Source organism: Heloderma suspectum, chromosome 3 (assembly GCF_057233095.1).
Source record: "Heloderma suspectum isolate Gila_16-S chromosome 3, 16-S_ref, whole genome shotgun sequence".
NCBI classification, from domain to species: Eukaryota; Metazoa; Chordata; class Lepidosauria; order Squamata; family Helodermatidae; genus Heloderma; species Heloderma suspectum.
The window spans coordinates 266624380-266638387 of record NC_139460.1 but is presented as its reverse complement, the minus strand read 5'-3'; the positions used below and the strand labels follow the sequence as shown (position 1 = coordinate 266638387).

The 14008-nt window shown below is 40.6% G+C and overlaps 1 protein-coding gene across 2 annotated transcripts in view; it reads right to left on the bottom strand.

Moving 5' to 3' along the window:
• The window catches only part of STAG1 (STAG1 cohesin complex component), a 206531-nt gene that overhangs the window by 38220 nt on the left and 154303 nt on the right, over positions 1–14008 (bottom strand). For both annotated transcript variants that reach the window (XM_084846851.1, XM_084846852.1), the window contains exons 11-15: positions 12445–12543; positions 10091–10170; positions 7811–7918; positions 2355–2469; positions 99–216 (exon numbers count right to left, since the gene is read on the bottom strand). In XM_084846851.1, coding sequence (XP_084702977.1) covers positions 99–216; positions 2355–2469; positions 7811–7918; positions 10091–10170; positions 12445–12543 — 520 coding nt within the window. The remainder of the gene's footprint in view (positions 1–98; positions 217–2354; positions 2470–7810; positions 7919–10090; positions 10171–12444; positions 12544–14008) is intronic.

Below are 14008 nucleotides of genomic sequence, written 5' to 3'. Positions count from 1 at the left end.
GGGGCTCCGTTGAGCTCAGAAGGTGATGGGACTCTGGGGAAGCTAGTGCCAGATTTTGACATAGTGATTTCATAAATCTAATAAATGTGGACAAGTACCTTCTTCGCCTTGGACAGGTTCTTCCAGCAGCAATTCTGTCATGCATTCCCAGTCTTTTAACAATTCTTGAGAGCTCTCCCATAAACTGTCCACCAAGTAAGCTGCATGTTCATGCAACTAGAAATAATATGTAATCACTTAATAGAAGGGTTTCACAGACATTACTTGTAGGCATAATACTATTCAATATTCACCAGTATTATGTAAAAATACAAATGATACAATGATTAGCATATAAGGACAGCCCAGTTTTATCCCACACTGCAGTTGTTGTGACACAAGCAGAAGCCTGCATCACAGCGACTACAGCCTTGCAAAGGACACCACAAACAGGGCAGTGCTGAACAGCTCTTACTGCTAATGGAAAGATATAAATAATTTCTTAATCTTTCCTGGCTGCCACGAAGTTGCCTGCAGCCCTTAAGCTGGTTATTTGTGGGAGTTGTTTTATGGGGTTTATTTTATTTTTTAAAACTTTGCAGGATGGTGGAAGAGTGCTGGTAGTAGTATGTGTGTATTTATAAATGCATGGGCTTGGAAGCTGCCTGACTTGTTTTGTGAGCACCCATGTGCTCATGATGGTTCCTTTATTCAATATCTCTTCACAACTTGTGTGAAATGGTGAGACAAACTCTTGTATGCTGGCTACACTATTGCTTCTTGTGCACTCTTTCTTTCTAGAGTTCAGAGCTGGTGGGTAAACAACTGCAGCTCTCATATTCAGTGATGCAGAGTTTGTTCTTGATCAGTTTCGCAACAGTATTGCAGATATATGGGTGAGTTGAATATCTGCAGATTTATATCACAATTCCTGTGTTCTGCTTGCCTCAGTTTTCTGGAAAAAGTACAGTACTCCAGTTTGATGTATGTGGTGTTCACCTACTGACTCAACCCTTAGGGAGTCATTTTAACTCGCTGCAATTATCCTTTATGCAGAAGGCCAAGGAACAGATGAGACGTGTTTGTACTGCATTTGTACAGAACATTTGACAGTTTTATTCTGGAGCTGGAATCCCATCCCAAGACAACTCTTAAAATATTTGTATGTGTTTACTAAACATGTTATGAACCATGACTCTGTGAGGCATTAGGATGATTTGTCCTCAGGCAACTTAATCTTACCACTTTTAATAGAAAGAATATATCCCCACCACAAAATTATGTAGATTCAACAGTTACCTAAAACATTCATCTGATTCTGCAGTCAATTAAACAAGCATTTAATGTAGTGTAATTACGATGATACAATTTGCCATACTGTAGTACAATAAATGGGACTACAAGGTACTTAAATAGTATATTCAGTTTCAAAGTCATTTTTTTAATTAACAGACCAAAAACAGCCATGTCAGTCCATTAGAACAAAATTCAGGGATTGTAAAATATCACCTTAGAAAAAACCCAATGTTCATAATGCAGTGAGCAAGCTTTCAGCTACACAGAATTCTGCTGGCTGGATGATTAAAAAATTAAAGGAGAAAAAATGATGTTTTAGTGAGGAACTTGCAAATTCCAATCGATGCTAGAGAAACTTGGCTATTAGTTTTTATCATTCTAAAGGGAGTCCATTTCTTCTATTTCTTCTTTGTGCCAGAATGCCCCTGTGTTACCTAAAGTGTTTTACACAAAGGCACAGAGCTCAAATCTATAAACTCTAATTTACACAGAGTTCTCTTGCTATCTTTTGCAATAGGGTTATACATATATGAATGATTTGGAGTATTTGAAGGTTACGGATACCACCACTACAGTGCTATGCTCACTCAATATTTGGCTTCTTCATCCTATTGCATTCAATACTGGGCATCCAAATTTGCGCACCTGTGTTGGGTTGGTTTATTTCAACATGCCCTGCATAAGAAATTTCAGTCATGCAAAATTCAACAGAACGTTTATGTAGCACATACGTTTCTTTGACCACATGCTGATCTAAGAGCTGCAGTGTTTTGTCAAAAGAAATAAAACTTTACATTCCCAGCATATTCTGGTTAAAGACAAAATCTTTTTCTGTGGTTTTTGAAGCCTTGGTATCTTGTGGTATTTTATAATGAAACCAAACCAGACTTACAACTCCGCCTAGTGCTCATGAAAATTCTGTATGTAACTTATTTCTATTGGCAACAGAGTTGGAACTAAATAAGCAAGAGGACTGGAACATCTTTTGGAATTAGTAACAAGAGCATAAGATATAATCTGAACAGAAAGAGGTTATTAAAATTGAACACCTTATGTAAGAACTTAAAGCATAATTTTACCTCACTTTCAAGAAAGAAAAGAACCAGCATCCTAATAAGGTTCCCATTTGGACTGTTCCGTCCTCTCCTCTTGGCTAGTGCTTCTTCTGCTTGAGGGTCATGCCGACTGAACAATCTAGAAACAGAAGATAGTGCCTTTTATGTTATCACGTGTTCTGGCTCAGCTTTATATGTACATATAAAATTCTTCCATACTGACTTAGTCCAATCAAACAAATGGATTAGGAAAGTACCACCCAAACCAGAGCCTTCGTGTATCTACATATAATTTTAGTTTGTGTAAGACCACATATGGTGGAGAATCGTATTAGGCTGGGGCTGCTAGCTGCTCATAAAGAAATCTTTACAAAACATAACTTAGAGAGGGCTAGCGAAACAGAGAAACAGGAGCTTGGTGAAGATTTTAAGAGAGGTCAGTTGTAGCAACACCAGATTCAGAACACAGATGGGTTGTGCATAGCAATCAAATGGGAGAAGGTTGTGAACAATTTAATAACATGCCTTCTATAAAGAGAAGGAATTAAAAGGTTGGTGGTAGGTCAAGATGGCAGAGAAGAATATACATTCGGAGGCCATCCTCATGGGGGCGCCTCAGGAATTCACGGAGACCATGACTTCCTGGGAGCTGCACCCTATTCCAACTGGGCCCACCATGTAACCGGTCAGGCGCTAGACCTTGTGTTTGTTTCTGGAGAGGTAGGGAATGACCTGGAAATTGGGGATATATCCACCACCCCCTTGTCATGGTCAGATCACTACTTGGTGGGGTAGGACTTCTTGGTTCCACAACCCTCCAAAGGGGTGGAGGACCCATTAAGATGGTCCACCCCAGGCATCTTATGGATCCAAATGGATTCCTGACTGCGCTTGGGGATTCTTTGGAGCACGCAAACAGCCCCTTGGTCGAGACCCTGGTGGATGGCTGGAATGCTGCAATCACTGGGGCATTAGACTGTGTGGCTCCGAAACACCCTCTCCCCCTGAACAGAGCTCAGACTACACCATGGTTCACCATATGGTTGTGAGCTCTGAAGGGGGAGGTGAGACGGCTAGAGCGCCGGTGGCGGAAATCTCGCTCCGAAGACGATCGGACACAGGTTAGAACTGTAGCTTCAGACTACCACATGGCAATAACAGCGGCAATTTTTTTTTTATGCTGCCTCTATCGCGTCTGCAGAGTGCTATCCCAGGATGCTGTTCCAAATGGTATGGAACCTGGTCGGTCCAGTTGTTCTGGAACCAATGGAGCATTCTAAGGCCTCCTGTGATGAGTTTGCAAAGCACCTTTGCCGATAAAATCGACCAGATCAGGAGTGCTATTCCCTGCGCTATGGCTAGTTAGTGAATGAGGGGCAGCCAGTGGCAGACTGGTTGTGTGGGATCGGTTCCACCTTCTTCCTCCTGAGGAAGTGGACAAGGTGCTTTCATCTTTAAGACCAACCACCTGCTTACTTGATCCATGCCCATCTTGGCTCATTATGAGCTGCAGGGAGAGACTCAGGGAGGGGATCAAGGCGGTACTGAATGCCTTCCTTGAGGAGGGAATGATGCCATCAGCCCTCAAGGAGGTGGTGATAAGACCACTGTTAAAGGAGTCCTCCTTGGATCCCCAAGACTTGAACAACTTTTGCTCGGTCTCGAATCTGCTGTTTTGGGGCAAGGTGATTGAGTGGGTGGTAGCTTTGCGGTTGCAGGCACACTTGGAAGAAGCCAATTATCTGGATCCATTTCAATTGGGCTTCAGGCCTGGGCATGGGACAGAAATGGCCTTGGTCGCCTTGGTGGATGATATGGGGAAGGCTCTGGATAGGGACGAATGCTCCTTCCTTGTTCTCCTTGATCTCTCAGCGGCTTTTGGTACCATTGACCATGGTATCCTCCTGGAACACCTGGAGGGGTTGGGCATAGGGGACCCTTTATTACGGTGGTTCCATTCCTTCCTCTCTGGCAGGTACCAGAGGGTAGCTCTGGGGGAGGAGACTTCAGACCCTTGGCTGCTCACTTGTGGGGTGTCACAGGGTTCTATTCTCTCCCCGATGTTATTTAACATCTATATGAAGCCACTGGGGGCTATCATCAGGAAGTTTGGGGTGCAGTGTCACCAATATGCAGATGACACGCAACTCTGCCTCTCATTTAAATCCTCACCAAGGGAGGATGTAGAAACCCTGTCCAAGTGTCTGGAGTCAGTGAGTGGCTGGATGGGAAGGACTAAGCTGAAAATGAACCCCGACAAAACCAAATAACTTTTTGTGGGTTATAAGGGGAGGTTGGGGGATGTTGACCTGGGTTAGGGGTGCGAATACCCCTGAAGGACCAGGTCCACAGTCTGGGGGTCATTTTAGACTCCCAGATGTCCATGGAGGCTTAGGTGTCAGCCGAGAGCCAGGCAGCGCTGTACCAGCTCCATCTGATATGGTGGCTGTGCCCCTATCTCCCTAACTATCTGCTCCCATCAGGAGTTCATGCCCTGGTCTCCTCTCACCTTGACTACTGTAATGCTCTCTATGTGGGGTTGCCCTTGAAGATGGCTCGGAAGTTGCAGCTGGTGCAGAAGCGGCCTGCCTGATTAAAGGCAGCCGTCGGCAAGACCACATCACTCCAGCGCTGAAGGAGTTGCACTGGTTACCAGTTGTTTTCCAGGCCCAATTCAAGGTGTTGGCATTGACCTTTAAAACCCCATAAGGTTATCGACTATTCTGTCTTAAAAAGAGCTTCCAAAACACTAGGGATGCCATTCAATAAGATCAGCCTTAGTAGGCCTTCTGTCTGTCCCATCATCCAGGACAGCTAGGCTGGTGAGGACTAGGGAGAGGGCCTTTTCTGTGGTGGTCCCCACTCTGTGGAATTCCCTCCACCTAGTGACCTCCACTCTTTGATAAGCTTCCGCTGGGCTTTAAAAACCTGGCAGTTCAGGCAGGCATTTTGGGTGGGTTAGATTTTTTAGAGCAGTGTTCTTTTGTCCAGTTGATTATGTAAATTTGTTGTATTTCGTGTTATTAGTATTGTATGCTGCCTAGAGTGGCCAGGTAGCCGGTGAGATGGGTGGCTAATAAATCTAATAAAAATAAATTAATTAAGATCACAGGGCGGTGTACAGATAAAATCAATTTAAATAGTATAAAACAATAAATCATTTAAACAGCTAAAAGCATATTAAACCATTAAACAAGCTAATACTAATTAGAAAATCTAAAACAATAAAACAGTTAAAACAATGTGCAACTTCAGGGAATTCAGTTACCCTCAAAGGCTTGGTGTTTCAGATGGAGTATGTAGGATATGGTTTTCAAGAGCCACTGACAATGTCTTTGTTCCTTTAGAGAGTTCAAAGTAAAAGGGAAGGGAAACTGGCAGGAGCTTAGGCATCCATTGTTGGGGGGCTCCCAAGGTTATGGGCACTAAGGATTAAAAATATTTTTAATGGCATTTGGACAGAGGTGTACTGTCATATCCTCTGCTGCAGCAGAAGTGAGGATCTTGTGTTCCTATTGTGGCTGAGAGGGACTGATTGCGTGATTACCTCATCTATGGAAAAACATTTGCATTATGAGATTCTTTTGAATGGATGAAGGAACTTGCAAATGAGATATAACCACTAACATTTTAATTAGGAAGCATGCCACTGTTCTCAATCTGTAGAAGAAAAGCTTTATTAAGTGCTGCTACAGAACTGTCTATAGCTGTAACAAAGAAAGTAACAAAGTATCAAAGGATTATGAACTTCTCTTCCATCAACTCCATATCTTTGTTTTCATATTTTAATGTTTTGGTTGTATGGGGAAAGTATTTTTTTAACACCGTGACTCTAGTCAAATTCCCTAACTTACATTTTTATTCATATACTAAAAACAACAAGACAAGCAAATGTTTTGATGACTAGTTTAACAGAAATGACAAATAACCATATATTATGGAATTGCTTACATTTTTAGGGGTCATGCAAAATATATAATACGGAGTTATCTGCACCATGATACTCAGTATTATTTGCACCAGATGTGACACTCGCATGCATCACCAGTATCAAAGCGGGGAGGGGAGCAATTCACTATTTCATATCATAGAATAGTAGGGGTGGAAGGGGCCTGTAAGACCATCGAGTCCAACCCCCATTTCAGAGTCAAAGAATAGCTCTTAATACAAATTGATATTCTCTCATCCCACTAACTTACACTCTTGCTTCATATTTTAGAACCTGTACAAGGAAAAGAAGAATAATCTAGCCAAATTATACAGATGATGTAATACAGATAATCTAGGCTACAGAAAGATAATTCTAACATTTAAGACAGTGTGATGCAGCGGTCAGAGTGTTGGACTAGGACTCAGAAGATCCGGGTTCTAGGTGCCACTCAAGCTATGAAGCTCACTGGGTGACTTTGAGCCAGTCACTGACTCTCAGCCTAACCTAACCTACCTCACAGTGTTGCGGTGAGGATAAAATAGAGAGGGGGATCATCTAAGCCACCTTGGGTTCCTTGGAGGAAAAAAGGTGGGATATAAATGTAATAATAAATTTTAAAAATAAAAATATTTTAATAGGATGCATGAGCAAAAATCAACAAAATACCTGTTTAAACAACCATTTGTTTATCTAAAGGATGTTCTAAAATCATTTTTAGCAAATTGCTATTACGTTAAATTAACATTAACAAAATAATGTTTTGTTAAATAATGGCATATTATAGGAATACTTTATTTTTATAGCACATTTAGTATGCAAATTTCTTTACAGCAATTCTCATTCACTGTCATAACCACTCTGTGAAGCAGGCCATACATATATTCATTTTACAGATTGGATATGGCGGCTGAGAGATCTGTTATACTGAAGACTGTATATTTGAACAAATACCTGCAATCAGTATGCAAGTTATGTTCTGTTAATTCACAAGCAAATGATAGTAAGAAACTTTGGAATAATGAATGGCTACACATCCTTAGATGTTTAGCTGAACTGGGGTTACAATTCTTGATAACACTTCACATGTTACATGGCAGATGTGTTTAGAACATGTTTCCTTGTGCTCATATAATGAAGACCACATCTGAAAGGGAGGTTCAAGACTAAATATTCAGTAGTCATCCATCAGGGAGTTGTAACTGGGCACACAAAGATTTCATTCAAAATATGAATTTACTATGTAAATTTGAAACAACTCTTTGACATCTGTCACATCTCCAAACTAACTGTTGTCATAAGTCCTTCTTAGAATATCAGACTAATGTAATTATGGAGCTATATTATCTATTTTAGACATTTTAAGGCCACTTTTCTGTTAACTGTGGCCTACAAAAAAGAAAATTTAAAAATAATCTAAAGACAAGCAGCATCAAAACAATGAATAAGTAAGATCTTAAAAATGCTGCTTTAGCTATTAGACCACCATGGTCATCCTCTAGCTTTTCCTCAATATTTTGTAATTTTTTTCAGACAGAGAAGATAGGCTTACTTTTTGTGAAGGAACTCCCCTGCTGCTACTGCAACAGGCCGATGTGCAGAATACACCAAATGATAAACATTCTCGCAGTCTTCATTGGACAAAGCTTCTTCACTTCCACTGAAAGTCAGAATACACAATTTGAATAAAAGCACTCAGCTTCAGCTTTACCATCTCCCCTAAGTTACCTTTAAAACAACATACACAAACCTAACTAAGCCTCATCCAAAATTCAGTGACTTCAACCAAGGTTGTTACATGAACATCAGATACTGAAATATGCCATGCCAAAAATTAACACCAAAAATTATATTCTAAGCAAAATGACTATTTTGTAGGGAAAATCCAGGGAAATCCAGGTATATTGGGCTGGATCCAAAAGTTGCCCTTCTGTCCATGGAAACAGTCCTTCTGTTAATGGAAAGGCCTTCAATCCAACTGAGGGTTCCACTAACAGAAGGAAAGGGAAGTCGATTTTCATCAGTTCCTCCTCCCCACTGCAGCCCCCCATACCAACTCCCATGATGTTCTGGAGGGTCCTCCTACCTTCTGGAGCAGATCTTCCTGGGCTGCAGTGGAAGTCCCCTATGGCTTCTGTTAGTGGGCAGATTCATTTCCATGAATGGAACTCTGCTCACACAAACTCTGGAACCAACCCATTGCCCAATGCTCTTTTGCAGAATGAGCTGATGTTCACTTTACTAAGTAAACAAGGTTCTATAGAATAAAGCATTTCTGGTATCTATAATGAAGTGGAGTTTAACTGGAAGTAGCCTCTAAACTCAGAAAGTGAGTATCTTGCTGTCACTGATCAGAGACATTAGAAAGCTGATTCACACATAATCAAGTGACATAAATGTAACATGATGTCTTGTGGCTAAATGCATGAATGTTTCCTATTTAAAAGTATTTCATTTGAGAGGATATAAAACCTCTGTCTGTGGTGACTCTTACCAATGTAAAACATCCCTTAAAATTATCTAGTGATGAGCATCCATGTATGAACAGGGCCTAGGATGGAGCCTGAGGTACGTTCTTCTAATGCCAAGCCTCAATAAAGAAGGAGAAAATTGTATGTATTGGTGTACAGAAATCATAGCAATTATGCTTATTATGGTCCCTTGGTCCCTGAGTAAGTAATTTTATCTTAACACTTCTCTTTAATTGACAAACATAGCATGGAAAACTGGTGGGACTCCATTAGAAACATTTTCATTAGCATAATTCCAATTCATAAACACTAGGAGATACTATCTCTAATTGTTGTTTTGATTATAACATGCATTCATGTACAAATTCTATTTCAGGTTCTTGCATGTGAACTCCACACAGAGAGTACCAGATGATTTTTCTCAGCTTTATAGCAATAGCCCATTTCCCCACTTTACACACTGCATAATGGATTCCTAGGCCTACTCTGGAATGGAAAGCATAGCTGTTTCTTGTACTTCAACCAACTTTTAGAAGTACACTTTTCCAAAAGGCCTAAACCATGCCATAACGTTTCCACTCTTCTCTTTTCCTTCTTTGCTAGAAACTGTGGACTACAGTCCAGTGTAGACATAACATGCCCAATCTGCTACCCACAGGTAGGAAATAGTGCAGGACAGGAGAAATTAAGGAATGCACAAATTCCTTCCTCCCTTCCATGGTTTACTTTAACCATGATGTAGCAGGAGATGAGCAATTTATTTTTTAAGATTTGTATTCTGTCCTTCCAAAATTTTTCCAGAGTGGGTAACTGAACATAATAAAAACAATTACATAATAATAAAATAGAGATAAAATCTTAGAAACCAAAACAGCAACAAAAGATACTAATATTGATAAAACTACCAATTAAAATGTCTGGGAAAATAAAAGTCTTTGCCAAGTGTCAAAATGACAAAAAAGCAGATGGTAGGCAAGCCTTTCTGGAGAAAGCATTCCTTGTCTGGGGCAGTGGTACTATCCACATTGAACACTAACCAGGATTACTCTCATAGCTAGTCTGAAACAGGTTTTATGTACTGGTTAGAACTGAGGTTGACATAATACCAGTTAAAGCAAATCATGGAAAGAACGGTGAAACCACGCAAGAGAGAGAAGATAGATAAGAAGGAATGTGTGAGCTTGCAATACATACTCCATTTCTTAATCAAGGTTATTACATTTTAATGTTGCTCATTGCCTTGAGTGTATAATATCAAATATGAATAAATAAAATCTGAGAACCAGTATAACACAAAGCTAGCTATAGCAGAGCATCGGCAGTGAGCCAATGGGAATTGCACTACCTTAAAAAATACTCACTGAAGTATTAGTGTGACTAATCGAATGGCTTCTACAGCAACATCATATTCCTTATCAAGTGTCATTGATACAATGCGATCCTGAAAAGACAGAATATACATATTTCCAGAAGGAACATCTGAACTAATGGAATACTTAGTCTAACAAGCCATTCCTTTTATTACACATGACACCCAAGTCTCAAAAAGGCTCATTCCCATAATTCTAAACTATGGTTTAACACTATGTCAAACCTGGCCTTTGTGGGATCACATACTTCCCTCTCTCTAGTTTTCATTTGTTCTAGCTAGTTTGTCAAGACATTTGCATCAGGCAAACTATTGTATGAACAAATGAGGAAATTCAAAAATAAAGAACACACATGGGGGAAAGAGGAAATTCTCAAGCTTGCAGCATGATTCCAACCCTTCAAATAATGGTTTGAAGAATTAGAATGCAACATCCAAATTCAGTGATAAAGTGAGTGGTTATGTCACTGTGGAGCCATGGGAACATCATTTTGCCTCAGTGTACCCTATCACATAGACTCAGTGGCTGCATTCGGATATCACAGTAAGTCATGGTTTAACCAGATGGAAACAAGCCTACTTTACTCCCTGGACTTGAGAGCTCCCCCCTCCCCTCTCCTCCACCACGGCCATGAGGAGATCAGAAGCTTTCCCTGCCGTTTTTGACTAACCTTAGCTTAGTGGGCCGCTCAAATCAGAAACTGTGGTTAGGCGTAACTATGTTTTGTTGAAATAAGCCAGCTTCATAAATCACAGTCTGAAGTAGGCTTATTTCAAACCATATTTAAGATTATCCACAGTTTGTCATGTTCAGATGACATAACACACCACAGTTAATAAAAAAATCATGTAGGGGTGGAGGGAGGGTAGACCATGCAAGCACAGAGGAGAGGGAGACCATGAGAGCACAGGGGGAGGCTAGGCTTATTCCTATCATGATAAACCATGGTTTACTTTGACATCTAAACACAGCCCTTGGGATGCTAACACATTGCTCTGAGCTCCATGGAGGAAAGGCAGGAAATAAATGCAACTGCGAATGATATTAATTCCAGATTGCTAATTTAAAACTATGGGCCCTTTTAACATTACCCAAGCCATGTGCTTTTCTATGAGTGTCTCCTGGGCAACTAGAGGTAACATATAAAGCAATGTCTGTGGCAACTTTTTTTCTTTACATTTAAAACCTCAGTCTACCTGGTAACACAGAACAGACTCAGAAGTTTCTAGCCTTCCACTGGGTAAGCAGTAGAAATATTGGTCTAGAAGAAGTGGGAGGTGCCCCTTAGTCTAAACCCAGCCAAGTCTTTTGTCCAGTAAAGAGTCATATCTCCTAGTGGATGGAGAGGAAAACACTTGCATTCTGGACCACTGGATTGTGACAGGTATGAAGATCAGTAGGAAACTACATAGGGGGTGGCTGGTCATGATCATGGAATTAGCACAATTCTGTGAGGGGGTAATGATTCACTGGTTCAATTGCACAGTCAACCCCTGCCCATGTGGTTGGGTCATTTAAATGTTATGCATAACATGACCAACTCCGCATAAGAGTCGATCATGGGAAGAGAGACTCATTTGATAAGGCTAATGTTTAAAGGGCTCCAACCTCTACCCTAAGCAGGAGATTGTACAGAACGAACAACCCTCTATATATTTTAAGATGAAATCATTTATTGGTCTTTATAAGTCTACTAATGTATATGACCGCTAGGTTAAAAAAAAGGAAAGAACACACAGCCTTTAGTTTAAGGAGCCAAGATTCTATTTCAATAGGAGTGGAGTTGTGAAGGAGTCAAAATTTTATTCAGAAAAAAAGGTACTGGGAGAACAGTAAGGTTCCATTCAGGTAGGATAAAGACTATAAGCACTGTTGCTGGAACTATAGCTATGGCGGGTGTGTGTGTGTGTGGAGTGTGCCAAGGGTAGCTTTGCTACTATAGGCACTTTCCTGTTAGAGACAAAGATAAGAGAAAAAAATAAGGAAGTGGGTAGGAGAACAGAGGAGTGGTAGTTTAAAAAGTGAAAAATTAAAAGGAAATACAATCTCAACTGACCACTACACACACACACACATACACACACACACACACACACACACCTGAAGGTCATTATATCAAAAGAAATTGCTCGAAGAACTCGAGTATCATGTCTGCACCATAGCACAATGCCACATAGGCTCCATATAAAAGGGCAATTGCCTTTTAATATTCAAACCATGCTCATCTCAGCAATCAAAAGTATCCTATAAAATATTTAAACATGATGATACATTGTGTTAATGTTAATAAACATGATCTTAAAACAAGGTTAGCTTTTATGCAGTCTTAAAAATCTTACACTTACCTTAAATCTATTTGTAAATAGCTCCAATTTGGGGAACAACTCTCTGTTGGTATACAGACTCTGCAGAGCTTTCAGACACTTCAATCTCACTTCACCTTGCTAAATAAAAACATACTAGAATTTACTGAAAGTAATAAGATGCACAGGTAAACTAGGTACTACAGTTTTAACAATTCCTTTCATGTAATATTTTTATGGCACAAAATTATCATATTTTTATACTTATTCAATGTTTTTCCGTTAAGTACTTGGAGTGACTTACAACATATCTAGCCATTAGAATACAGATTTCCTGATATACAATTAGATTTCTTCCCAGAAATGTTAGATTGACACAAGAAAAAACTCATGATTTTGAAGGTGTTGTTTGGTTTTATGACTGTAAACTGCCCCAAGAGCATTTGCCAGTTAGGGGATATAAAAATCTAAAAAACAAAGTAAGTAAGTAAGTAAATGCTGCCCTGGGAATTCTGTTAAAGGGCCATGTAGAGATCCCTCAAATAATAAATATAAAAAGAAATCCAACCATATCGTATGGAAGTATAATTGTCTAACAGTATGGGTGTCCCAAGATGCCATCCTGAATTAACCTTCCCCCTCAAGCAGCATTATTGGCATCATTACTGGTATTAGACTGGATCCAGACTTAGTCATACTTACAGTTGTTGTTGTTCAGTCGTTCAGTCGTGTCCAACTCTTTGTGACCCCATGGACCATAGCACGCCAGGCCTTCCTGTCCTGCGCTCTCTCCTGGAGCGTGCTCAAGTTCATATTCATTGCATCGGTGATGCTATCTAGCCATCTCATCCTCTGCCGTCCCCTTCTCCTTTTGCCTTCAGTCTTTCCCAGCATCAGGGTCTTTTCCAGAGAGTTTTCTCTTCAAATTAGTTATAATTAACTCTACTCAACATTAAAAAAAACGAAGATCATGGCATCTGGCCCCATCACTTCCTGGCATATGGAAGGGGAAGAAATGGAAGCACTGACAGATTTTATTTTCTTGGGCTCCAAGATCACCGCAGACGGTGACTGTAGCCATGAAATTAAAAGACGCTTGCTCCTTGGGAGGAAAGCTATGGCAAACCTAGACAGCATAGTCAGAAGCAGAGACATCACCTTGCCGACAAAGGTGTGCATAATCAAAGCTATGGTTTTCCCAGTAGTACCGTATGGCTGTGAGAGCTGGACTATAAAGAAGGCTGAGCACCGAAGAATTGATGCTTTTGAACTGTGGTGCTGGAGAAGACTCTTACAAGTCCCCTGGACTGCAAGGAGGTCAAATCAGTCCATCCTGAAGGAAATCAACCCTGAGTGCTCATTGGAAGGACAGATGCTGAAGCTGAAGCTCCAATATTTTGGCCACCTAATGCGAAGAGAAAACTCTCTGGAAAAGACCCTGATGCTGGGAAAGACTGAAGGCAAAAGGAGAAGGGGACGGCGGAGGATGAGATGGCTAGATAGCATCACTGATGCAATGAATATGGACTTGAGCATGCTCTGGGAGAGAGCGCAGGACAGGAAGGCCTGGCGTACTATGGTCCATGGGGTCACGAAGAGTCGAACA